Genomic DNA, 24,534 nt, shown 5'->3' with positions numbered 1-24,534 from the left:
CATCCAAAAACAACAGAACACACATTCTTCTCAAGTGCTCATGGAACATTCTGCAGGATAGATCATATCTCATGTCACAAATCAAGCCTTGGTAAATTTAAGAAAATTGAAATCGTATCAAGTACCTTTTCTGACCACAACGCTATGAGACTACATATCAATTACGGGAAAAAATTTGTAAGAAATACAAACACAGGGAGGCTAAACAACACACTACTTAGTAGCCAAGAGACCACTGAAGAAATCAAAGAGGAAATCAAAAAACACCTAGATACAAATGACAATGAAACACGATGACCCAAAACCTATGGGATGCAGCAAAAGCAGTTCTAAGAGGGAAGTTTGCAGCAATACAATCCTACCTCAAGAAACAAGAAAAATCTCAAATAAAAAACCTAACCTTACACCTAAAGCAATTAGAGAAAGAAAACAAAAAAAGCCCAATATTAGCAGAAGGAAAGAAATCATAAAGATCAGATCAGAAATAAATGAAAAAGAAATGAAAGAAATGATACAAAGATCAATAAAATTAAAAGCTGGTTCTTTGAGAAGATAAACAAAATTGATAAACCAGGGCTTCCCTGGTGGCGCAATGGTTGAGCGTCTGCCTGCCGATGCAGGGGACACGGGTTCGTGCCCCAGTCCGGGAAGATCCCACATGCCGCGGAGTGGCTAGGCCCGTGAGCCATGGCCACTGAGCCTGCGCGTCCAGAGCCTGTGCTCTGCAACGGGAGAGGCCACAACAGTGAGAGGCTCACGTACCGCAAAAAAAAAAAAAAAAAAAATGATAAACCATTAGCCAGACTTATCAAGAAAAAAAGCGAGAAGACTCAAATCAATAGAATTAGAAATGAAAAAGGGGAAGTAACAACTGACACTGAAGAAATGCAAAGGATCATGAGAGATTACTACAAGCAACTCTATGCCAATAAAATAAACGACCTGGAAGAAATGGACAAATTCTTAGAAATGAACAACCCTCCGAGACTGAACCAGGAAGAAACAGAAAGTATTAACAGACCAATCACAAGCACTGAAATTGAAACTATGATAAAAAATCTTCCAACAAACAAAAGCCCAGGACCAGATGGCTTCACAGGCGAATTCTATCAAACATTTAGAGAAGAACTAACACCGATCCTTCTCAAACTCTTCCAAAATATAGCAGAGGGAGGAACACTCCCAAACTCATTCTACGAGGCCACCATCACTCTGATACCAAAACCAGACAAAGATGTCACAAAGAAAGAAAACTACAGGCCAATATCACTGATGAACATAGATGCAAAAATCCTCAACAGAATACTAGCAAACAGAGTCCAGCAGCACATTAAGAGGATCATACACTAAGATCAAGTGGGGTTTATCCCAGGAATGCAAGGATTCTTCAATATATGCAAATCAATCAACGTGATACACCATATTAATAAATGGAAGGAGAAAAACCAGATGACCATCTCAATAGATGCAGAGAAAGCTTTCAACAAAATTCAACACCCATTTGTGATAAAAACCCTGCAGAAAGTAGGCATAGAGGGAACTTTCCTCAACATGCTAAAAGCCATATATGACAAACCCACAGCCAACATCCTCCTCAATGGTGAAAAACTGAAAGCATTTCCACTAAGATCAGGAACAAGACAATGTTGCCCACTCGCACCACTATTATTCAACATAGTTTTGGAAGTTTTAGCCACAGCAATCAGAGAAGAAAAGGAAATAAAAGGAATCCAAATTGGAAAAGAAGAAGTAAAGCTGTCACTGTTTGCAGATGACATGATACTCTACATAGAGAATCTTAAAGATGCTACCAGAAAACTACTAGAGCTAATCAATGAATTTGGTAAAGTAGCAGTATACAAAATTAATGCACAGAAATCTCTTGCATTCCTATACACTAATGATGAAAAATCTGAAAGTGAAGTTAAGAAAACACTCCCATTCACCATTCCAACAAAAAGAATGAAATATCTAGGAATAAACCTACCTTAGGAGACAAAAGACCTGTATGCAGAAAATTATAAGACACTGATGAAAAAAATTAAAGATGATACAACTAGATGGAGAGATATACCACGTTCTTGGATCGGAAGAATCAACATTGTGAAAATGACTCTACTACCCAAAGCAATCTACAGATTCAATGCAATCCCTATCAAACTACCACTGGCATTTTTCACAGAACTAGAACAAAAAATTTCATAATTTGTATGGAAACACAAAAGACCCCGAATAGCCAAAGCAATACTGAGAAAGAAAAATGGAGCTGGAGGAATCAGGCTCCCTGACTTTAGACTATACTACAAAGCTACAGTGATCAAGACAGTATGGTACTGGCACAGGAACACAAATATAGATCAATGAAACAGGATAGAAAGCCCAGAGATAAACCCACGCACATATGGTCACCTTATCTTTGATAAAGGAGGCAAGAATATACAGTGGAGAAAAGACACCCTCTTCAATAAGTGGTGCTGGGAAAACTGGACAGCTACATGTAAAAGAATGAAATTAGAACACTCCCTAACACCATACACAAAAATAAACTCAAAATGGATTAAAGACCTAAATGTAAGGACAGACACCATCAAACTCTTAGAGGAAAACATAGGCAGAACACTCTATGACAAAAAATCACAGCAAGATCCTTTTTCATACACCTCCTAGAGAAATGGACAGAAAAACAAAAATAAACAAATGGGACCTAATGAAACTTAAAAGCTTTTGCATAGCAAAGGAAACCATAAAAAAGACGAAAAGACAACCCTCAGAATGGGAGAAAATATTTGCAAATGAAGCAACTGACAAAGGATTAACCCCCAAAACATACAAGCAACTCATGCAGCTGAATATCAAAAAAACAAACAACCCAATCCAAACATGGGCAGACAACCTACATAGACATTTCTCCAAGGAAGATATACACGTCGACAACAAGCATGTGAAAGGATGCTCAAAATCACTAATCATTAGAGAAATGCAAATCAAAACTACAAGGTATCACCTCACATCTGTTAGAATGGCCATCATCAAAAAATCTATGAACAGTAAATGCTGGAAAGGGTGTGGAGAAAAGGGAACTCTCTTGCACTGTTGGTGGGAATGTAAACTGATACAGCTACTATGGAGAACAGTATGGAGGTTCCTTAAAAAACTAAAAATAGAACAACCATACGACCCAGCAATCCCACTACTGGGCATATACCCTGAGAAAACCATAATTCAAAAAAAGTCATGTACCACAATGTTCATTGCAGCTTCATTTACAATAGCCTGGAGATGGAAACAACCTAAGTGTCCATCATCGCATGAATGGATAAAGAAGATGTGGCACATATATACAATGGAATATTACTCAGCCATAAAAAGAAACGAAATTGAGCTATTTTTAATGAGGTGGATAGACCTAGAGTCTGTCATACAGAGTGAAGTAAGTCAGAAAGAGAAAGACAAATACCATATGCTAACACATATATATATGGAATTTAAGAAAAAATATGTCATGAAGAATCTAGGGGTAAGACGGGAATAAAGACACAGACCTACTAGAGAATGGACTTGAGGATATGGGGAGGGGGAAGGGTAAGCTGTGACAAAGCGAGAGAGAGGCATGGACATATATACACTACCAAACGTAAAATAGATAGCTAGTGGGAAGCAGCCGCAAAGCACGGGGAGATCAGCTCGGTGTTTTGTGACCACATAGAGTGGTGGCATAGGGAGGGTGGGAGGGAGGGAGATGCAAAGGGAAGAGATATGGGGACATATGTATAACTGATTCACTTTGTTATAAAGCAGAAACTAACACAACATTGTAAAGCAATTATACTCCAATAAAGATGTTAAAAGAAATCAAAAAAAAAAAGAAAAAAGAAAAAATGACATAGACAAAAGCAACAATATAAAAAACATACCTAGAAAGAAACCATACAAAAATGTATATAATCTACATGGAGGCAACAACAAGAATTTCCTGATTGACGTAGGAAAAAGAAGTCTCAACCAGAATAGTATGTTATGTGTACTCGTGAGGCACAGATATTGTAAGAATATCGATTTTGTTTAATTCATTTACAGATTTAGTACCTTATCCATAGCAACTGATGACAATCAAACATGGGCTACTGTTTCCTGTACCCAAAATCAACCTTGGAAAAATTATAGAAGGAATAAAGAAAAAACATTAACAACAGCAAAAACACAAAACTAAATAATCCCTGAGGGACAATAAGTCTCCACTGAACTAGAACCTGAGTGTGGGCAAGTAGGGGGATGCCCTGAATTCGAGACAGGTCTGTAGCCTGCAAGAGAGGCAGATGACAGGATTGATTAGAGAAAAGCCTTGAAACTTGAGCCCTGGATTCTTCCACTGTGCTCTGGGACCATGAATCTCTACTGCTTCACTGAAGGAACCTGAGGCAGCATTTCAGAGCCTGCATGCCAGGAGCATGGGACACCAAAGATTGGGCTGGATGTGGCAGTATGGTCCACAGGCTGTGAAATAACCATCTGAAACTTTGTGAGTGGATGACAACTGGCCTTTTTAAATGATCATCTTAATAGACTATCACACAGGGACTAAAAGAGAAAAGCAAGTAACACAGTAGTTGTACAAAAGGACAGAAATTCATTTCTGAACTTCTGGGCAATGCCCCTGATGTCAACAAAGAGAGACCACAGTGAGAACTGTCAGGCTAAGGCGCCCCTTCACTAACTCCTCTGGGATTCTGTGGGGCATGGTTGGGGACAGAGATGGATTCATACCAGAGAAGGAAGGAATCGCAGGCCCTGCCAGCAGTCAACGTGAGGACCTTGAGTGAGACCTGACGGGATCCGAACCAAAGAAGAAAGTGTCGCCTCTTTTCCCCTAAGCTCATCTTACCTGCAGCAGCCATCTCTGGGAGGCTCCAGGCAGCAGTGTCCAGATGAGATGTGCCTGCACTTCACACCAGCAGTCTCAGGGAGTTGATGTCTTTGATGTGAGGCCTTGGCCTCAGGTCAGCAGACGGGAGGTAGCCCAGCACCTACAGGGAGTCAAGAGAAGACACTGAGAGAGGATTGAGAGCACCATCCACCATAGAAGAGGGGGCCCCAAAGAGCCCTCACTGTCAGTCTTGGAGGACCCAGGCATGGCTGTGAGGCTCAGGCCCCCAGATGCTTCCGGCTGGGGGTGCCGACAGAAATGAGAGCCAAGGTGTGATGCCTGCTGACTCAGCTCAGCAGAGGGAAAAGTCCCAAGAGTCAATGAAAGGCCCTCGTGCCAGGCCTGCAGTAAGCTCCCCTGGAACCACCCCCCACCTCCCGCCCCGCCCCGCCCCGCCCCGCCCCGCCCCTGCTGTCCTCCTGGAGCCCAGATGCGCATGACCGGATGTGACGTCCTCCAACGCACGCTGTGGCGGCCATTGTTGAGAGCTGCTGTTCGGCAAGGGTGAGCCGCGGGAGGAATTCCACGTCTCTTCAGGTGTCAAAGTGTGAGGTAACCCCAGTTAGAAGTGCGGGGATGCCCCCGACACCCTGAATCCCCTTTCCCTCCGAAAACAGGCGGCCACACAGGCCCCACCCACCCCGCCCCTGCTCTCGGCCCAAGAGGCTCGGGCCTGGCTGTTAGGCCCAAAGTCCATCTGCTTCCCCCGCGGGGTCTCGGGCAAGGAAGGCCTCGCCCTGAGGCTGGTGGACCCTGGCTCACCTCAGTTGAGGAAGCGTCCCTGGCCCTGTGGAGTGAAGGACGGGACCCCTGTGGGGACTGAGTGGCTTCACACCCCAAAATGGCGACCACGCAGACCCCACCCCTGACGTCGGCCTAGGAACCTCCGGGCAGTTCTAAAGGCTGAGGGGCTCCCTCAGTGCGAATGCGGACAGACGGACGGACGTGGGAGACCCAGGGAGGAGGGGGCCTTGTTCTGAGGGGCTGGCTGCAGGTCAGCAGAGGGAGGATTTCCAGGGCACGGGAGGAGTCAGGGTGAGGACCGTCCTCCCCGTCACAAGGGCACCTCAGAACCCCTCCCCTGTTGTCAGCCGCTTCCTTCTGGCCACACACGGAGAAGGGAGGGCTGCTGTCTGAGAGGGGAGGTGCAGGCCAGCAGAAGGCGCGTCCCTAAGCACTGCCAAGAGTCAGCCCAAGCCCTTGAGTGAGGGCCAGTGGGGCCGCCAACCACTGGGCCTCGACCTGTCTGCTGCATGCTGCAGGCTTGGTAAAACTCTGCCACGTGCGGCCGCCTGGTCACCCTCACTGCCTCCTAATGAGACTGAGGGAGGTGCCGGCACTGGTGCGAGCAGATGGTCCTCGGGGCAAGAGAGGAGCTCCAGGCTGCACCGGCTGTCCAGGGAGGACCCCAAGTGAGGACTAAGGGAGTCACCCACCCCGAAGAGAAGGGACCAGAGAGAATATGGCCTGTCCCCTCCTGTCAACCCTTAAACTCCCAAGAAAGGACTGTCAGGCTGAGACTGCCCGTAATTTCCTCTGCCAGGTCCAGGGGAGGTTAGAGCTTTGTTCTGAAGGGGCAGCCACCAGGCAGCAGAAGGGAGGGTCCCAGGACCCTTCGGTGGTGGGCTGAACGCTCCCTCCTTTCCTCCTCCTGGGTGTCATGGAAGATGGTGGTGTCAACTTCAGAGCAGCAGAGGGCATGGGGTGGGGGGGTGGGGGAGTCTTGCCAACAACTGTCATCCTGACTCTGAATGGGAACCGCGGGGACCTACCTCCCCTGCCAGCCCCCACTGTCACCCCTGTACCGCCCAGGCAGGGCTGGCTGGCTGTGCCCCAAGGCTCAGTCGACCGTCCTCCACAGGGCTCTCAGGGGATAGGCTGAGCAGGAGAACAGGAGCCCTGTGGGTCCTCGGGCAGTGCCCTCAAGGACCCTGCAGAGGCGGCCTTGGTTAAAGCCAGGGAGGAATCTCCCCACTGAAGGTGCTCACAGCATCTCCTTGTCCCTCCCCCAGGTGCCCTCGTTGCCTGCCTTCCTGCCCACACTCCCGCCTGCTGGCCCTGACCTCTGTCATCATGCCTCGGGGCCGGAAGAGGAAGCCCCATGCCCAGGAGAAACGCCCCCAGGCCCGGGGGGAGACTCAGAGTCTCAAGGGTGCCCAGGCCACTGAGGTGGCGGCGGTGGCAGAGATAGAAGAGTCGCCCTCCGGCCCCGCTTCTGTTTCTCGGGGTACTTCCCCGAGCTCCCCTGCTGCTGGCACTCACCAGGAGCCTCAGGGAGCCCCAGCCACTAGCTCTCGTGATGCAGGGGTTTCATGCCCAGGATCTGAAGAGGGTGCCCGGAGCCAAGATGAGAAAAGTGCAAGTACCGCCCAGGCAGCACCTTCCATTCACAGCACTTACAGCGATCCTCTGACCAGGAATGTCTGTGAGTTGGTGCAGTTCCTGCTGGAGAAGTACAAGACGAAGGAGCCCATCCCGAAGGCTACACTGCTGAAGATTGTCAACAGGAAGTACAAGAAGCACTTCCCTGAGATCCTCAGGAGAGCCTCTGAGTACATGGAGCTGGTCTTTGACCTCGAGCTGAAGGAAGTCGACCCCAGCAGTCACTCCTACGCCCTCAGCAAGCTGGGCCTCCCCAGCGAGGGAAATCCGAGTGGTGTGTCGGGGCTGCGCACGGCCTGTTTCCTGATAACTGTCCTGAGCAAGATCTTCACGAAGGGCAACCGGGCCACCGAGGAGGAGCTCTGGGAATTCCTCAATGCGTTGGGTTTGTATGCTGGGAGGAGGCACTCGATCTTTGGGGAGCCCAGTGGGCTCATCAAAGATTTCGTGCAGCAGGAGTACCTGGCGTACCTCCAGGTGCCCAACAGCGATCCTCCGCGCTATGTGTTCCTGTGGGGCCCGAGAGCCTGCGCTGAAACCAGCAAGATGAAAGTGCTGGAGTTTCTGGCCAAGATCAATGATACCGTCCCCAGGGCCTTCGCAGATCTCTATGAGGAGGCTCTGAAAGATGAGGTAGAGAGAGCAGGAGTGAGAGCCACGGCCAGGGCTGTAGCTGTTGCTGAGCGCAGAGCACCTTCCAGGGCCAAGGCCCGCAGCTCCTCCCACATGTAGGGAGGGAGGCAGCGGGCAGATTGCTCACTTTGTTTTGGAAGAGAGCAGTCAAGCTCCTAAATAGTGCAGAATAGTATTGGTTGAGGGAACAAAACATATATGTTCTTACAGTTTTAAGTAGTATGGTAGTTTAGGTGCAGTTTTAATAAAATATATATCTTTTTTTCTTCTTTCCATATGAAGAATACCTAGTTAAAGATAGACAGATGATAGGTAGATAAGTAGGTAGAGAGATGCTAGATAGATAGATTTATGATAGAGATGTTTAGTATCTTTTCAAATGTTATTACTGCATTGAAGGTTTATTTTGCTTCAGAATCAAAGTGTATTAATGTCATGGATGTCATGTTTATTGATGTTCAGTTTTAAGATTAAGAGTTTGCTATTTGTAAAAAAACCCCTGAAAAGCCTTCACTATTTTCCTTTTGCTACAGAACAAGGTAACATGGCATTGGAATAGGATTTTTCATGGAAATGAGAAAGAATCCCACAAAATATTTGGGATCTCAAAATGGTGATACAAAAGTAAAAGCTGGTTAATTCTTAGTTTGCCTTCTTCTCTTTCTCTTTGCTTGTAAAATTAAAGAATATATACCTAGCTTTGCTTAGGTTATTCAAACTGTTTGAAAATTAAATCATGGTAAATAAGACTTCTTGGTCATTCCTTCTTTTCTCTCTCAAATTAATTGACCATCTTCTCTTTGGAAGCCTCTCCAATACTACTATGGTTGGTAAGAAAATGAAGACCAAGCCACTGCCCATAGAATTTTTAGAGTCTAGCATCAGCTATCATGTAAGGAAGATGGTGAGATACACTCTAAGAAATAAACAAATGAACTTTTTTTTTTAAGTGAGGGTGTGGAAGAGGAGGTTCCAAATGAGAGCAAGGAACTGTAAGTTACCTGATGAAGGCCGCGTGGGGTCTTGGGAAACTTCTAGTCCCTCGGCAGGAAGTAATTATCAGGATGCATGGTGGGCTAGATGAAGCTGTGGGAGTGATGGAAAGGGCCACTCAGATGGTGTTTCTCAAGAGTTGATAGATTAAACCTGGAATGCAAAACATATCTTCACAGTTAAGTTTGGGATGTGGAAAAACCAGAGAGAATCCCCACCTAGGGAATGGAAGGGGTCCTATGCACTTGCCCCAGGGCAAGTGAACACTCAAACTAGGTGTTTTAGGCATGAGCTGTCCAGAGAGTTTCTGAGAAATAAAGGTGATACTCATTGAAATGAGATGCCAAGAAGCCACTGGACTGTCTTCTCTTTTTGTGGGATGGGATTGCCAGAGCTCGCTCCGTTAAAAGGGCATTTTAATTAGGTTATTTTGGGTGTAATTTGGCCAACTCTAAGGGAGGGCTCAAATTTTAGTGGCAATGGTATGAATGAAATGAGGGGTGGTTTGGATGAAAAGGCACCTGGGAGGGAAGTTATTGGTCCTTGAGACAAATGAACTCCTAGTTGCATCCATGTGGAGAAGATGACCCCTTACCAATATTAAAACAAATGCTCTAATAGGGAAATACTACTTAGTTTTACTCGCTTGGCATTTTGGCTGATGTGGATTTCTATATTGTTTGGAGTTGCATATTCTCTAATGTAGGCTGGAAATAAAATTCTGTGAAGGAAGTTTGTTATCATTTGGGGTCAAAATCATCTTAGTAATAATTGCCATTCATTGAAAGTACCAAACTTTGTCTCAAGCTGCCAGGTGGTTTACATACATATGCATGCCTGTGGTTCTACACTATAGACTTTTTCAGACTCATTTTGCAGATAAAGAAGTTGGAATATTCTCAAATTCAAGGCTGGTAAGTGACAGGAGCTGGACTGAACCCTGGCTCTGAATCCCTCTAGAGCCCACACTGTGCCACTCCTCCCAGGCTGAGGCCGACCTTGGGTCACTTCATTTTTCTGCTCACTATTCCAAAATGTATTTCAGGTGTTAAAAAGCAGGACTTCATAACCCAAACATGGTTTTGGAATAAAAAGCTCCAGGAATAAGTAATAAAAATATGAAAATAAAAGTGAGGTACAAATAAGGAAAGAAAGAGATAGCATTTGGTGACAATATAACTATCTATGAAGGAAATGTCAGTAAACCTCAAAAGATCAGGGGCTCACACAATCATTTAATTCAGCCCTTTCCCTGTAGAAAGTAAATCTATTAGAATTGAGGTTATATAAGGCTATATCTGGCCAGTGAAGAGAAGGAAGAGATCAGTGTGTTTTCTCTGATAGCACAACACCTGTGCTGGGGCCATTGCTTGGCAGCAGCTTCCCATCTCACATCACTCCTGGGGCTCAACCTATTCTCTGCAAGAGTTGTTGTAGGAGATCAATTAAGAGTTTGCAAGGATGTGGCATTTCCCAAGAAGCCTTTCATAGAAGAGATAGGAGTCAAGGTGAAGACTGATGAATGAGGACTGAGGAGACAAAAACCACATAATAACTGAAGTCACAGAGAGACTGGCCTGTGTCTGCTCTCAGACTTAGAAGGCCAAGGCAGGGCTGCCAGGCTGAGCATCCCCTCACTTATTTTCAGGGTTTAGAGGAACATAAGAGCTTTGGTCTAAATGGGTGACTTTAAGTTGAAAGAAAGAGGAAACGTAGGGCCCTTCAGAAGTCAAGGTGAGGAACCTGAATGAGGACTGAGGGCACACCCCTACCCTGAACAGAGAGAGCCCCAAGGAGCCTGAATCCTGATGTCAACCCTGGAAGGGCACAGGTAGAAGTAGCCTCATGTGGCATTCCGACTTTGCCTCTCTAGCACCTCAGGGAGTGAGGACCTTAGTCTGAGGAGAGGGTCCTTAGGTAAACAAATGAAGGAGTCCCAAGCCCTGCCAGAAGTCAAGGTGAGAACCCCGAGTGAGGACTTCAGGAAACCTCTGCCTTTAGACTGTGAGAGAACCCCACAGAACCATGCCCTTCCTGGTATCCCTGGGATACCTGGGCTTTGTTGACATGATGTGACATATTTCCTCCTATGGTGTCACAAGGGGGTGAGGGACACGGTCTAAGGGGTATGGCCTAGGGCCAGCAGTGGGATGACTTCCAGGTTTTTCCAGAGACCAGGTGAATACCCTGAGGACTAAGGGAACCACATACCCCATAACCATAGAATTCATTCCTTACTCTCAGCCTCAGAAGACCAAGGACAGGTATGGTCAGATGAGGAGAATCTCACTTTCTCCTAGGGGTTTCAGGGTGGTGCTGACCTTAGTATAAGGGGCAGGCCTAAGGGTAAGGGAGGGTGGAATTCCAGGCCATGACAGAGGTCAAAGCAAGGACTGAGGGATCATTTATCACCAAATAGAAGTGATAAGGAATCCAGCCCTGCTCCTTGTTACAGCCCTTGAGGATCCAGGGAAGGGCTATCAAGCTGAAGCTCCACCAACACTTATTTATATCAGGTCTATGGGAGGTGAAATCCTTAGTTTGAAGGTGTAGCCACCATTCAATGAAAGGGGTGGGGATATCAGGCCCTATGTGTAGCCAAATTAAGGAACCTTAATGAGGACTGAGGACTCCAGAGGCCAGGACAGAAAACTCCCCACTGAGCAGTCAGTACTGGGGGCACCTGGACAGGGCTGATAAGCTCAGGACCCCCTTCATTTCTTTCTCATAGATCCCAGGGAGGTTTGTGATGTCAACCTCAGAACAGCAGAGAGAATGAGTCCCATGACCTGCCACCAGTTGAATGACGGTCTTGAATGTGACATAACAGACTCCTCAATGTAGAAGACCACCAGCCCCTGCTGTCGCCCCAGCATGCCTGAGGCAGGGGTGGCAAGATGCAGCCTAAAGATGACTCTAATTTCCTTCAACAGGTTTCCCAAGTGACAGGCTGATTAGGAGAACAGGAGCCCTATGGGTTTTTAGAGCAGTGCCCTCAAGGAAAACTACAAATGTAGCCCACCTTATAACCAAGGTGGTAGTTCCCTGTTGAAGCTGCACACTCTCTCAACCTTCCTCATCCAGTGGACCCTTATCCCCTGCTCTTCTACTCACACTCCTGACCATTGTCCCTGAGCACAGTCATCCTGCCTTGGGGTCAGAAGAGTAAGCTCCGCACCTGTGAGAAACGCCACCAGGCCCAAGATGACTCCCAGAGTCACAGGATAGTTCAGGCCACTGCAGTAAGAGAAGAACCCCCCTCCTCCTCTTCTCCTGTTTTGGAAGATAATCCCCAGAGCTCATCAGCTACTGGGTCAAACAGCACTTCTCAGGGGACTTCAAAAGCCCCAGCTACTACCATCACTTCTTCAAGTACTTTTGACACAAGGTCTGATGAAGATGATAACAGTCAAGATGAGGAACATCCATGTTCCTCTGATGTCTCACCTTCTACTGAGACCACATACATTGATACTCTAACTAGTCAGATGGATTTGTTGGAGAAGTTCCTTCTGTACAAATATAAAATGAAGCAGCCCATTATGAAGGAAGACATGCTGAAGATTGTCAACCAAAAGTACCAAGACCGATTTGCTGAGATTCTCAAGAAAGCCTCTGAACGCACTGAGGCTGTCTTTGCGGTGGACTTGAACAAAGTTGACTCAACCATCCACTCATATGACCTTGTCAGCAAGCTGAAACTCCCCAACGATGGGAGGGTGTGTGCTGGTAGGGGGTTACCTAAGACCAGTCTCTTGATGACAGTCTTGGGTGTGATCTTCATGAAGGGCAACTGTGCCACTGAGGAAGACATCTGGAAATTCCTGAATATGATGTGAGTATATGCTGGGAAGAAGCACTTCATCTATAGGGAGCCCAGGAAGCTCATCACCAAAGATTTAGTGAGGCTGAAGTACCTGGAGTACCACCAGGTGCCCAACAGTGATCCTCCACGCTATGAGTTCCTGTGGGGCCCAAAAGCCCATGCTGAAACCAGCAGAATGAAAATCTTGGAATTTTTGGTGAAGGTCAGCAATATGGTTCCCAGTGCCTTCTCATCACGATATGAAGAAGCTTTTCAAGATGAGGAAGAGAGAGATCGAGCCAAGATTGCAGCCAGGCCTGGAAATACTGTCACTTCCAGGCATGTTTCATGGCCATGTCCAGCAGCTGCTCCCACCCTTACTGAAGTCTGAGACTTTTTAAAAATCATCCAGATAAGAAAATTTGACATCACAATAGGGATTTTTGTTGAAATGGGAAAGAATCCCACAGTAAAATTGTTGGGATAATGGAATGAAAAAGTAAAAAATAATTAAAAAGAAAACATGATAAACCTAGATTTTTCTTAATCCTTTCAGTCTTCTGTTTTGTAAAATTAAATGATTTATACCTCAATATGCTTAACTTATTAAAGAAGGTAGGAGGTATTAAATCTTAACAAGTTAGACCTCTTACTCACTTTATTTTTTACTTCCCAAATGTCAGTTGAGCATCTGCTCTTTAAAAGGCTCTGTGCTAGTACTGGCAATGCTAAGATAAAGACCCAGCCTATGCCCATACAACTTTAGAAGCAAGGAGCTGCAGTCATACAAGATGTTGAGATGCCCTCTATGACTTAGGGGAAAGTAAAAGGATAATCCAGAAAGAAATCTCTACCTGAGTCAGTGTATTGATTTGTTAGGGCTTCCACAACAAAATACCACAGAATGGGTGGCTTAAACAACCGAAATTTATTTTCTCACGGTTCTGGAGGCTGGAAGTCCAAGATGAGGGTTGGTTTCCTCTGAGGCCTCTCTCATCAGCTGGCAGATGGCCACCCTCTTCACTTGGCTGTCCCTTTGTGTGCATATATCCCGGGTCTCTCCTTTTGTGTCCTAATCTCTTCTTATAAAGACACCAGTCAGATTGGGTTATGGCCCACCCTAATGGCCTCATTTTAACTTAACCAGCTCTATTTAAAGACCTTATCTCCAACTACAGTCGCATTCTGAGGTACTGGGGTTTATGCCTTCAACATGAATTTTTGGGGGAACACAATTCAGCCCCTAACAGACAGAAATCTAAGGTGTCTTTGCTCTTATCTCAATGCAGGAGAATACAGTGCACAGACAGGTATTCTATGTACATTGTCTCCAGGGAGTTTCTGAGAAATAAGGGTTAACTGCCTTGAGGTATGTCAGGGAGGAGGAAATTCCCCACTACCCCTTTGAGTTCTTGTGGTTAGACTAATAAAGTTGACACAAGACAGATTAGCAGGAGAAAAATAAAGAAACTGTAATTCATGTGCATGGAGCTGTCATAGAAGTGGGACTTAAGAAGTAGCCAAAGCAGGCAGCTTTTATACTTTTTAGACAAGAAACAATAAACTTGTGAGGAATGGACAGGACAAATAAACTTACATTTTGGGTAATTCCTTCAATTAGTAAGGAATCTAAACAGAATTTGGGCTTGGGGTAGTAAATTAAAGAAGTAACAAGGTTTGTTTATACAGGCCTGTCTGCCTGAATTCCCTATTTCTGGCTATAAGGGTATCCTTCTACCTCCAGCTGCAGGGAGTGCATCTTTCACATGAGAGATTTACTTCCTGCTTTCAGGGAGACGGAAAGGAGGGTCGGAGTGCCCCTCCTGCACTGGCTGTTTCTTAAATAACTTTAATTCAAAATAATCAATATGCCATGGTGGTATATTTGGGGGCAGCCTGCCCTAAGCCTCAACAGTTTGCTCCTCTGAAACTTCCCTGGAAGTTTCACATATTAAGAGCTGAACTGGTCACTGTGGAGACAGAGAATGGGTTAGTAGAGTCCTCCATTTCATTGAACCAGTTTCTTAGTTCTGAGAACAGTTCAGTTCAGTTAAATTGTTGTATCTCATTTCAGGAGGTAGTGATGCAGATGGGCTCCCAAAGCTAGGTCTATGGTGCAAGCAATATCAGGTATTTAATAAGAGGCATTTCTATGGAAACAAAAGAAAAAAAAAGGTTAATGATTGGAGCTGGTTATAAACCAGTTTCTGAGCCCAGGGGGCAGTCAGTCAAGAAGATTTGTAGGTGTCAGTTTCGAAGCATCTATTGCAGTTTGAAATGTCTCTGATGATGTCACTGGGTGTTCAGGTTAACTTTCTGAGTGGCTCATACAGCAACTGGCATGAAGATTGTTTAAATATGAGCTGTTGTGGCAATTTCTCTGATGTTTATATCAAGTCGTCTAGCTTCAGTGTGCAGGGCTTCAGGAAAAGAACAGTTTTAGTTCTCAATGATTCAAGTCAAAAGGATGGGAGAGAGGAGCAGGTCAAGTTGGCAGAGGAGTAGGACATAGAGCACACCTTCTCACCGCAGATACATCAAAAGAATGAGAGAAAACAGGAAATGTTAGAGAGTTGCAGCCAGATATTGGAGGAAACTAGAAAAATTCAGGATCCAGTCCAGTTTACAGGTAAATGACAAAACTTCAAGGAAAAGGAATAGCACTAGAATCTAATATCCACAAGTGCATAGCATAGTTTCTATTGAAACTATTTTTTCTCTCTAAAATCTCCCTCATCTCTACCAAAGAAAGCAAAATTAAGACTAATTTGTTTGCAAAATAAGCCTAGATTCAATAGACTTGGCCTGATTATTTATGTTAAGTCCAGCAAGAATAGCAACGGGCCATATAGGCTCTTTTAAATCTGTTTTGCTGGAAATTTTCATAAGTAGTCTCCAGAGTGAAATTTTAATAGCTTCTCAAGGCCAGGAAGCCAAACCGAAGACTTGTCGTCAGAGTTCCTATTATACCTAGAGATTTGGGTGAATTCCTCTCTTCCTGAAGTCCCCCAAATATCCTGAGGCTCCTGTGCCTGCCAGGAAGTGGCCTTCCTTACTTACCTGGTAAGGCTGCTGGGAAGCTGCTGGGAACCCTGTCAGCAAGGTCCTAGGCTGTTTTTTCAAGGGGCTTTATGGTTTTATAAAGTCGACCTTAGCTCCTTCAAGCTATCTGGTCATATCTGAGTCTACATGGATCTCTGTCAAATATGACATTCCAGTCAAAGTCTTGGTAATATAACAAATGTTTCCAATTGTGTCCTGCTATAAGAACAGATTCTTATTCAATTATGCATATAACTATTTTGCCAAGAAAATAAGAATACTCACTGAGACTTTCTGAATTCTGGAGTGATCAGGTAAGGACAAAAAGATAAATGTTTAAATTCTATTTATAAAGGTATAATTTATCAAATTGCTGTTAAGTGTTTAAAAATTTCCTTATATCTGGAAAATGAAAGATTTTTAAAAATCAGTAATATTTCAGACAAAAAAATCATGAAAATTATAATCATATTCATCAATTCATTCGGTCCCATGTTAATTCTTGTTCTGCTTGAGTCCAGTTCTTCCATTAGTTCTATCGATCTTCCCTGAAGATTGTGGGTGATAGGGACAGTGATAATTTCAAGAAGTTTGCAAGGTTTTTGTTAAGGCTTGTATGATTTGCCCAGGGAAATCTGTGCCTTGATCACTGGATATTATAAAAGGTGTACCCGAATTGGAGAACACATTTTCTAAACAGTTTATCTGACACTGTGAGGGAATCAGATTTGCAGCAAGGGAAGGCTTCAACCCATCCAGAAAATATACATACAATAACAAGAATGCTTTGATAACTCATACTAAGTGACAAATAAATGAAATCCAGTTGCAGGTGTTCAAACGGTCCAGCGAAAGGAGGTCTTCAGGCCTCTGGGGACAAAAATCTTTTTTTTTTTTTTTTTCTTCCCAGGGTTATGGACCTGCCAGGTCAGACATTGCTGGTAAACTTTTTGCACAATTTTATAGAAATCTTCCTACCAATGTCTATTTATAATTTGAGTTATCTTAAATAGGAGGGGGTTGCCAGAAAGCTGGGAGGAACCAAGGGGCCATCTTGGGTTTCTCATAGCCCCAGCTATTTATTTTATAGCTATTATTTACCCATTTAATTTCTCCAATTCAGGGGCAGACTGGTGCTATGTTAAACGGACATCAGGATGGCAAAAGTCTGGCGATTAAGGGTCAGTTTTTTGGCAGAAGCAAAATGGACTTCATCCACACGTGCCACAATCTTTACAGATTCTTTTTTTGTTGCTGCCTGTGCATAAAAGTCAGCTTCAGTGTTTCCGTGACACTTGGGTTTAGTCCTTTTCGTGTGAGCTTCAATTTTGGTGACAGACAACATTTTATGCCAGGACATATAAGACTTCCAGTAATTTCACATAATTTCTGGAACACTTATAATACATATCTATACAGTCACAACATAAAAAAGGCTTAACGTTACTTCTTATTTGACAATGCTTCCCATGTAATTTAACATACCAAATACTGCTAATTAGTTTAATATCTCTCTTTTTATAAGGAGAGAGAACAAATCTTTGAGATATTTCAGGGGCCCTCCGAAATAACTCATATCTCAAAGTTAGTTCTAAGTCAAAAAGACTTCATATAGAATTTGATTTGGGGGAATCTTGTCAAAAATATCAAAGAGGCTTTAAAACACTTAGTCAAATAGGTCACTGTGAAACAATGCTTATTTATCCATGTAACCAAAGTAACAATTAAAGATTTCATAGGCAAATATAGAAGGTTATATGGTTCTGAGCAAAATGTCACTCTTTTAACACCCAGAGGACTAGGTTTACTTAAGCAATCAAAGACCCGATAAAGATAAGACAAGACACTATATATATTTTTTGGTCAGATTCCTTCAAGGTAAAGAAAAACCTTTCATAATCTCTTCTTATCAAGAGCAGACCAATAGAAAAAAAAAAAAAAAAAAAAAAACCTTTGTCCTTTTAACAGAGATAAAACCAAATTTCAATTTTGTACCAGTTTACTTTTGATACTTAAGCTCATTTACTTAATTAAATTGATTCCAATCTTATTTAGTCCTGACCACACATAAAATTTCTTTCCAAAGATTCCTTTTTTCACAAAACTTACGATTTTCTATGTCCATTTTAGTTTGTGCTTTGTTTTCTTTCCCATTTAGAAATAGCCAGCCTTACGGAAAATCACTTTCTTTTTCCTTAACAAAAACATCTCCATACCCTATAACTTTTCTTACCCCAAAACACATCCTATTTCTATTGCTGTATCTGGTAGCTTTAACCAATATATTAATTAGAATTCTTAATCCTCTGAAGTCTTAATTTTTTAGTGAAAATAAGAAGTAAACAATTCTGAACTGTATTAACATTTTGTGGCTTGGCAAACTTAAAAATACATTTTATAATTTCTAGAAATATATGTTACTTTATAGAATAATCTTTCAATAAAGCATAAGGTACATTTATTAATAAACCCAAACATACTTAGTCTCTGTAGTAAGAGGTAAAAATTATGCAAACTTAGACTTGTTCAGCAGTTAATGTTTTAGTAGTTTATCTTATTTGGAAATGACTAGACATTCAATGAATTCTCATCATTTAATTTAACTCAGCAAAACTCTAAGAGTGTAAATTACCAAAGAGATTTAGGAAACTATTTAGGTAGACATACCACAAAACAATTATTGTTAAAAAGTTCACCTAAGCACTCTTATCTCACTTACACCTATTTAATTCTTTTGTTCTTGAATAATCATACTTAGATTACTCATGAAAATTTCATGAATCATTAAAGCATTTAGTCATTATCCTAAGGTCTTTTGTCTGTTTTGTGTGTTTTCAGACAAACGTTGCAACAGAGACATAGCCAGTAAACCCAGTAGAACAAAAAGTTGTTTTTCTGCATTATATTTTATGCTAACTCTGAAGATATACCCATATTAATTAAATCAACAAGCTTAAAATTAGCTTTTACAATATTTACTAAAGATTATTCTAGATCATGTGAACTTGAAAAACATTTGGGTTAGTTTTTGTTATATTTTTAACAATTTTTATATAAGCATTAGTTTGTTTAAGCCAATTAAATAGAGCTCTTTTACAAATAACGATTTTGGCAACATAATCTAGAGGCAGAAAGATACCATATTTTTAAAGTAGACATATAGACATATAGACAGACAAAACCAGAGATCTCATAGTTTTCATTTTAAAACTTTAGTCATGAATCAGGTACAATACAAAACTCACTAGTTTATAAATAACAGTTAGAATTAATTAAGTGTACTCATTCAGATGGCTAAAGTCTTTTTTTTATTTGTGGAGAGAGTTTTAAGATCTGTATTTGCCCCTGACAAGCGATTTTAAGGAGACTGTTCAGGCAAGAGAGTCTTTTAGCAGTTTGTGTTTGAAGAGGTCCCTTTCCTTTTTTTCTTTTTTCTTCTTCTTTTAAATTCTACAGACTGAGCTAATCCAGACTCATAACTTTAAGGGGCACGGAGGAAATGTAAGTTTTGTCCTAGGGAGTTTTGGAGTATATTTGTCTATTATCATAAGTCTTTGAGTAAACACTATTAATTTTTTTCTTAAGGATAATTTTACTCTAATATCCTGATGGTTTATAATATCTACAAGCATTTTAAGAGGGATGAGGGCGAGGCCTTGGGACGGGTAAAGTTAGGTGCACTTTGACTTGCTTCTAGAATTGTAGTTATGATTTTATATAGATTTACAAGACAAAGACAGTTGTTTCTATTAGCCGTTGAATATTGGACTCCAGCTGATCTGTTCCCGGATTATTTGTAGGAGGTCCTGGAAAACTACTGAGGAAACAGGGTGATTTTTAAGAGCGGAATTTATGTTGGATTTTTGTTTTAATTTTAATTTCTTTCATTATAATAAGGAATTTCTTAATATTCATTATAATTTTTTCCTTTCAATTTGATCCTCTCATAAGTACCAACATGAGAGATGTTTATGGTGAGAGCTCTCACAATTTTTTTTCCTTTTAAATACAGCCAATTTATTTATTTATTTATTTTCTTGTTTTTTATTGGGGTATAGTTGTTTTACAATGTTGTGTTACTTTCTACTGTACAGTGGAGTTCCCTGTGCTATACAGCAGGTTCTCATTAATTATCTATTTTATACATAGTAGTGTATATATGTCAATTCCAATCTCCCAATTCATTCCACCCCAATTTCCCCCCTTGGTGTCCATACGTTTTTTCCCTATGTCTATGTCTCTATTTTTGCCTTGCAAACTGGTTCATATGTGAATACAGCCAATTTAAAGGATCCATCATCTGGCCATTGGCAAGTAGGATCTTATATTAATTTCAAACAGCAACTCAAACCAATAAGCATTTTTTTTTTTTACTGCTTAACCAAAAATGCAAGAGACATATCACAAGAGATTATTTAGCCCTCACAAGATCCAGAAAGTTCATTCCCAGAGTTAGTCTAAAAAAGTAAAAGCCCTTTGTTGCTACAGGTGGTACAAATGGTATAGTGAAAACAATCTCTCTAGTGTCCCACAAAAATGTAGGGCACTCCAGCCATAAACCCATTAATTTATGGCACCCGGCAGGCACTACTGGAATGGGGCTTTTCCAGTACTAACAAGCAATAAAAGTTGAGATGACAAATGCCCCTTATGGGCCAGGACCCCTTATGACAAACTCCTCTGAGAGCTGGCACAACCAGACAATGAGAGTGCTGGTAACATCATGACTTGGAACCCCAGTCTATTCAACTAGCCACCAGATACACCCCAGTAAATGCACCTTCTGGATGACAGACCAGAGAGAATATTCTCACTGGACAAAAAGCCAGGCTCTCAAGACATAAAAGAAGACGGAAGGTAAAACCTCATCTCGTTTTTACATAGAGGAACCACAGCAAAGTTTGTCTAAACAGTCGCGGGTCTGGTGACAGCTGTTAACAATCTGTGAGGCTGGCTTGAACAGCAGGCTTATAGGGTCTATGCCTGCTGTACTGCCCTATGGTTTTCTCCTTATGATAAATGACACAACAGACAGAGACAAAGTAAAACAGTGACCGTGTTTGAGAAGAATGGAATCCTAAAGTTTCCCTAAGTCTGAGGAACTAGCTACACAAATATTTTCTCCTGCTAACCTAAATTTAGAGAGAAAAAAAGGGACTCTCACTACTTTCCCTTCCATCAGACCTTGAAGGCAGCAATCAGGGAGGCTGGCATGGTAAGAAATCGTACCTTCTGCAGCCTTTATCACATGTCCCAGGATCTCTCAGCTGCAGCCTCAGGATGGGAAGCCTCCTGCCTGGCTTGCCAACTGTCAGGGATGGGGAAATTTACCCCTCTACACCTCTTGAGTTCTTGTGGTTGGACTAATAACAAAATAGACACAAGACAGATTAACAGGAGAAAAAGAAACAAATTGTAATTCATGCATATGGAGGTTTCTGAGAAATGGGACCTAAGAAGTGGCCAAAAAAGGGCAGCTTTTATATTTTTAGATGAAGAAACAATAAAGTTTTGAGGAATGGACAGGACAGATAAACTTGCATTTTGAGTGCTCAATTAGTGAAGAATCTAAACAGAATTTGGGCTTGGGGTAGTAAATTAAAGAAGTAACAAGGTTTGTTTATATAGGCTTCTCTGTGCATCTTTCACATGAGAGATTTCCTGCTTTCAGAGAGACATAAAGGAGGGTCAGACTGTCCCTCCTGCGTTGGCCATTTCTTCAGTAACCGTAATACAAGGTAATCAATATGCCTTTGTGGCACATTTTGGGGCAGCCTGCCTTGAGCCCCAATGGGTGAGATGCACAGGAGTCACTCTGTTGACACTTTCTGCATTGAACTGGTAGAGCCAGATCCCAATGCACTAAAAGAACATTTTAGTTAGGTTATCTTGAGTATAATCTGGCAAATTCTAAGAGAGGGCTAGATTTTGGTGGGGAAGAAACAAAAATAAAAATGGACGTGGTGAGCCCTGGGGGAAGATGGCAGAAGAGTAAGACGCGGAGATCACCTTCCTCCCCACAGATACACCAGAAATTCATCTACACGTGGAACAACTCCTACAGAACACCTACTGAACGCTGGCAGAAGACCTCAGACTTCCCAAAATGCAAGAAACTCCCCACGTACCTGGGTAGGGCAAAAGAAAAAAGAATAAACGGAGACAAAAGAATAGGGACGGGACCTGCACCAGTGGGAGGGAGCTGTGAAGGAGGACAGGTTTCCACACACTAGGAGCCCCTTCGCGGGCGGAGACTGAGGGTGGCAGACGGGGGAAGCTTCGGAGCCGCGGAGGAGAGCACAGCAACAGGGGAGCGGAGGGCAAAGCGGCGAGATTCCTGCGCAAAGGATCGGCGCCGACCGGCACTCACCAGCCCGAGAGGCTTGTCTGCTCACCCGCCGGGGCGGGTGGGGCTGGGAGCTGAGGCTCCGGCTACGGTAGGAGCACAGGGAGAGGACTGGGGTTGGCGGCGTGAACACAGCCTGAAGGGGTTAGTGCACCACGGCTGGTCGGGAGGGAGTCCGGGAAAAAGTCTGGACCTGCCGAAAAGGCAAGAGACTTCTTCTTCTCTCTTTCTTTCCTGGTGTGCGAGGAGAGGGGATTAAGAGCGCTGCTTAAAGGAGCTCGAGAGACGGGTGCGAGCCGCGGCTAAAAGCGCAGAACCCAGAAACGGGCGTGGGACGCTGGGGCTGCTGCTGCTGCTGCCGCCGCCAAGACGCCTGTGTGCGAGCACAGGTCACTGTCCACGCCCCCTTTCCGGGGAGCCTGTGGAGCCAGCCACTGCCGGGGTACCGGGATCCATGGACGGCTTCTCCGGGAGAGCGCACGGCACGCCGCGGGCTGGTGAAATGTCACGCTGGCGTCTGCCGCCGTACGCTCGCCCCGCACTCCGTACCCCTCCCTCCCCGCGGCCTGAGTGAGCCAGAGTCCCCGAAACAGCTGCTCCTTTAACCCCGTCCTGTCTGAGTGAAGAATAGACGCCCTCCGGCGACCTACACGCAGAGGCGGGGCCAAAGCCAAAGCTGAGACCTGGGAGCTGTGAGAATACAGAAGAGAAAGGGAAATCTCTCCCAGCAGTCTCAGAAGCAGCTGATTAAAGCTCCACATTCAACTTGATGTACCCTGCATCTGTGGAATACAGGAATAGACAAGGAATCATCCCAAATTGAGGAGGTGGACTTTGAGAGCAAGATTTATGATTTTTCCCCTTTTCCTCTTTTTGTGAATGGGTATGTGTATGCTTCTGTGTGAGATTTTGTCTGTATAGCTCTGCTTCCACCATTTGTCCCAGGGTTCTATCCGTCCGTTTTTTTTTTGTTTGTTTGTTTAAAAAAATTTTTTTAATAATTATTTTATTTTAATAACGCTATTACATTTTATCATACTTTATTATATTTTACTTTATCTTTTTTCTTTCTTTCTTTTTTTCCTACCTTCCCTACTCCCTCCCTCCCTTCCTCCCACCCTCCTCCCTCCTTTCTTTCTTTCTTTCTTTCTTTCTTTCTTTCTTTCTTTCTTTCTTTACTTCTACTAATTCTTTCTTTCTACTTTTTCTCCCTTATATTCTGAGCCAGCTGGATGAAAGGCTCTTGGTGCTCCAGCCAGGAGTCAGTGCTGTGCCTCTGAGGTGGGAGAGCCAATTTCAGGACACTGGTCCACAAGAGACCTCCCAGCTCCACATAATTTCAAATGGTGAAAATCTCCCAGAGATCTCCATCTCAACACCAACACCCAGCTTCACTCAACAACCAGCAAGCTACAGTGCTGGACACCCTATGCCAAGGAACTAGCAAGGCAGGAACACAACCCCACCCATTAGCAGAGAGGCTGCCTAAAAATATAATAAGGCCACAGAAACCCCAAAACACACCACCAGACGTGGACCTGTCCACCAGAAAGACAAGATCGAGCCTCATGCACCAAAACACAGGCACCAGTCCCCTCCAAGAGGAAGCCTACACAACCCACTGAAACAACCTTACCCACTGGGGACAGTCACCAAAAACAATGGGAACTATGAACCTGCAGCCTGCAAAAAGGAGAGCCCAAACACAGGAAGATAAGCAAAATGAGAAGACAGAGAAACACACAGCAGGTGAAGGAGCAAGATAAAAACCCACCAGACCTAACAAATGAAAAGGAAATAGGCAGTCTACCTGAAAAAGGATTCAGAATAATGATAGTAAAGATGATCCAAAATCTTGGAAATAGAATAGACAAAATGCAAGAAACAGTTAACAAGGACCTAGAAGAACTAAAGATGAATCAAGCAACGATTAGAAACACAATAAATGAAATGAAAAATACTCTAGATGGGATCAATAGCAGAATAACTGAGGCAGAAGAACGGATAAGTGATGTGGAAGATAAAATAGTGGAAATAACTGCTGCAGAACAGAATAAAGAAAAAGAATGAAAAGAAATGAGGACAGTCTCAGAGACCTCTGGGACAACATTAAACACACCAACATTCGAATTATAGGGGTTCCAGAAGAAGAAGAGAAAAAGAAAGGGACTGAGAAAATATTTGAAGAGATTATAGTTGAAAAGGTCCCTAATATGGGAAAGGAAATAGTTAATCATGTCCAGGAGGCACAGAGACTCCCATAGAGAATAAATCCAAGGAGAAATACGCCAAGACACATATTAATCAAACTGTCAAAAATTAAACACAAAGAAAACATATTAAAAGCAGCAAGGGAAAAAAAAACAAATAACAAACAAGGGAATCCCCATCAGGTTAACAGCTGATCTT

General features: G+C 43.3%; 2 protein-coding genes across 2 annotated transcripts; both read left to right on the top strand.

The window, feature by feature from the left end:
• Window positions 1–5,373: 5,373 nt before the first annotated feature.
• LOC308613126 (melanoma-associated antigen B4-like) lies at window positions 5,374–8,688 on the top strand. Its single transcript, XM_081226135.1, has 2 exons — window positions 5,374–5,428; window positions 6,937–8,688. Exon 2 carries the CDS (start codon window positions 6,998–7,000, stop codon window positions 8,036–8,038), a length of 1,041 nt encoding a protein of 346 aa, XP_081082261.1. The 5' UTR covers window positions 5,374–5,428; window positions 6,937–6,997; the 3' UTR covers window positions 8,039–8,688.
• Window positions 8,689–10,611: 1,923 nt separating this feature from the next.
• On the top strand, window positions 10,612–13,121 carry LOC308630400 (melanoma-associated antigen B5-like; the record flags this gene model as incomplete). The annotated part of the gene is given in 4 exon segments (XM_081259054.1): window positions 10,612–10,666; window positions 12,074–12,768; window positions 12,772–13,063; window positions 13,066–13,121. Coding segments are annotated over 4 exon segments (1,098 nt in total).
• Window positions 13,122–24,534: the final 11,413 nt, after the last annotated feature.

Source organism: Mesoplodon bidens (assembly GCF_964165515.1).
Source record: "Mesoplodon bidens genome assembly, chromosome: 2".
NCBI lineage: Eukaryota > Metazoa > Chordata > Mammalia > Artiodactyla > Ziphiidae > Mesoplodon > Mesoplodon bidens.
Note: the sequence above shows the minus strand (reverse complement) of the source record. Positions and strands in the feature narration are given on the sequence as shown.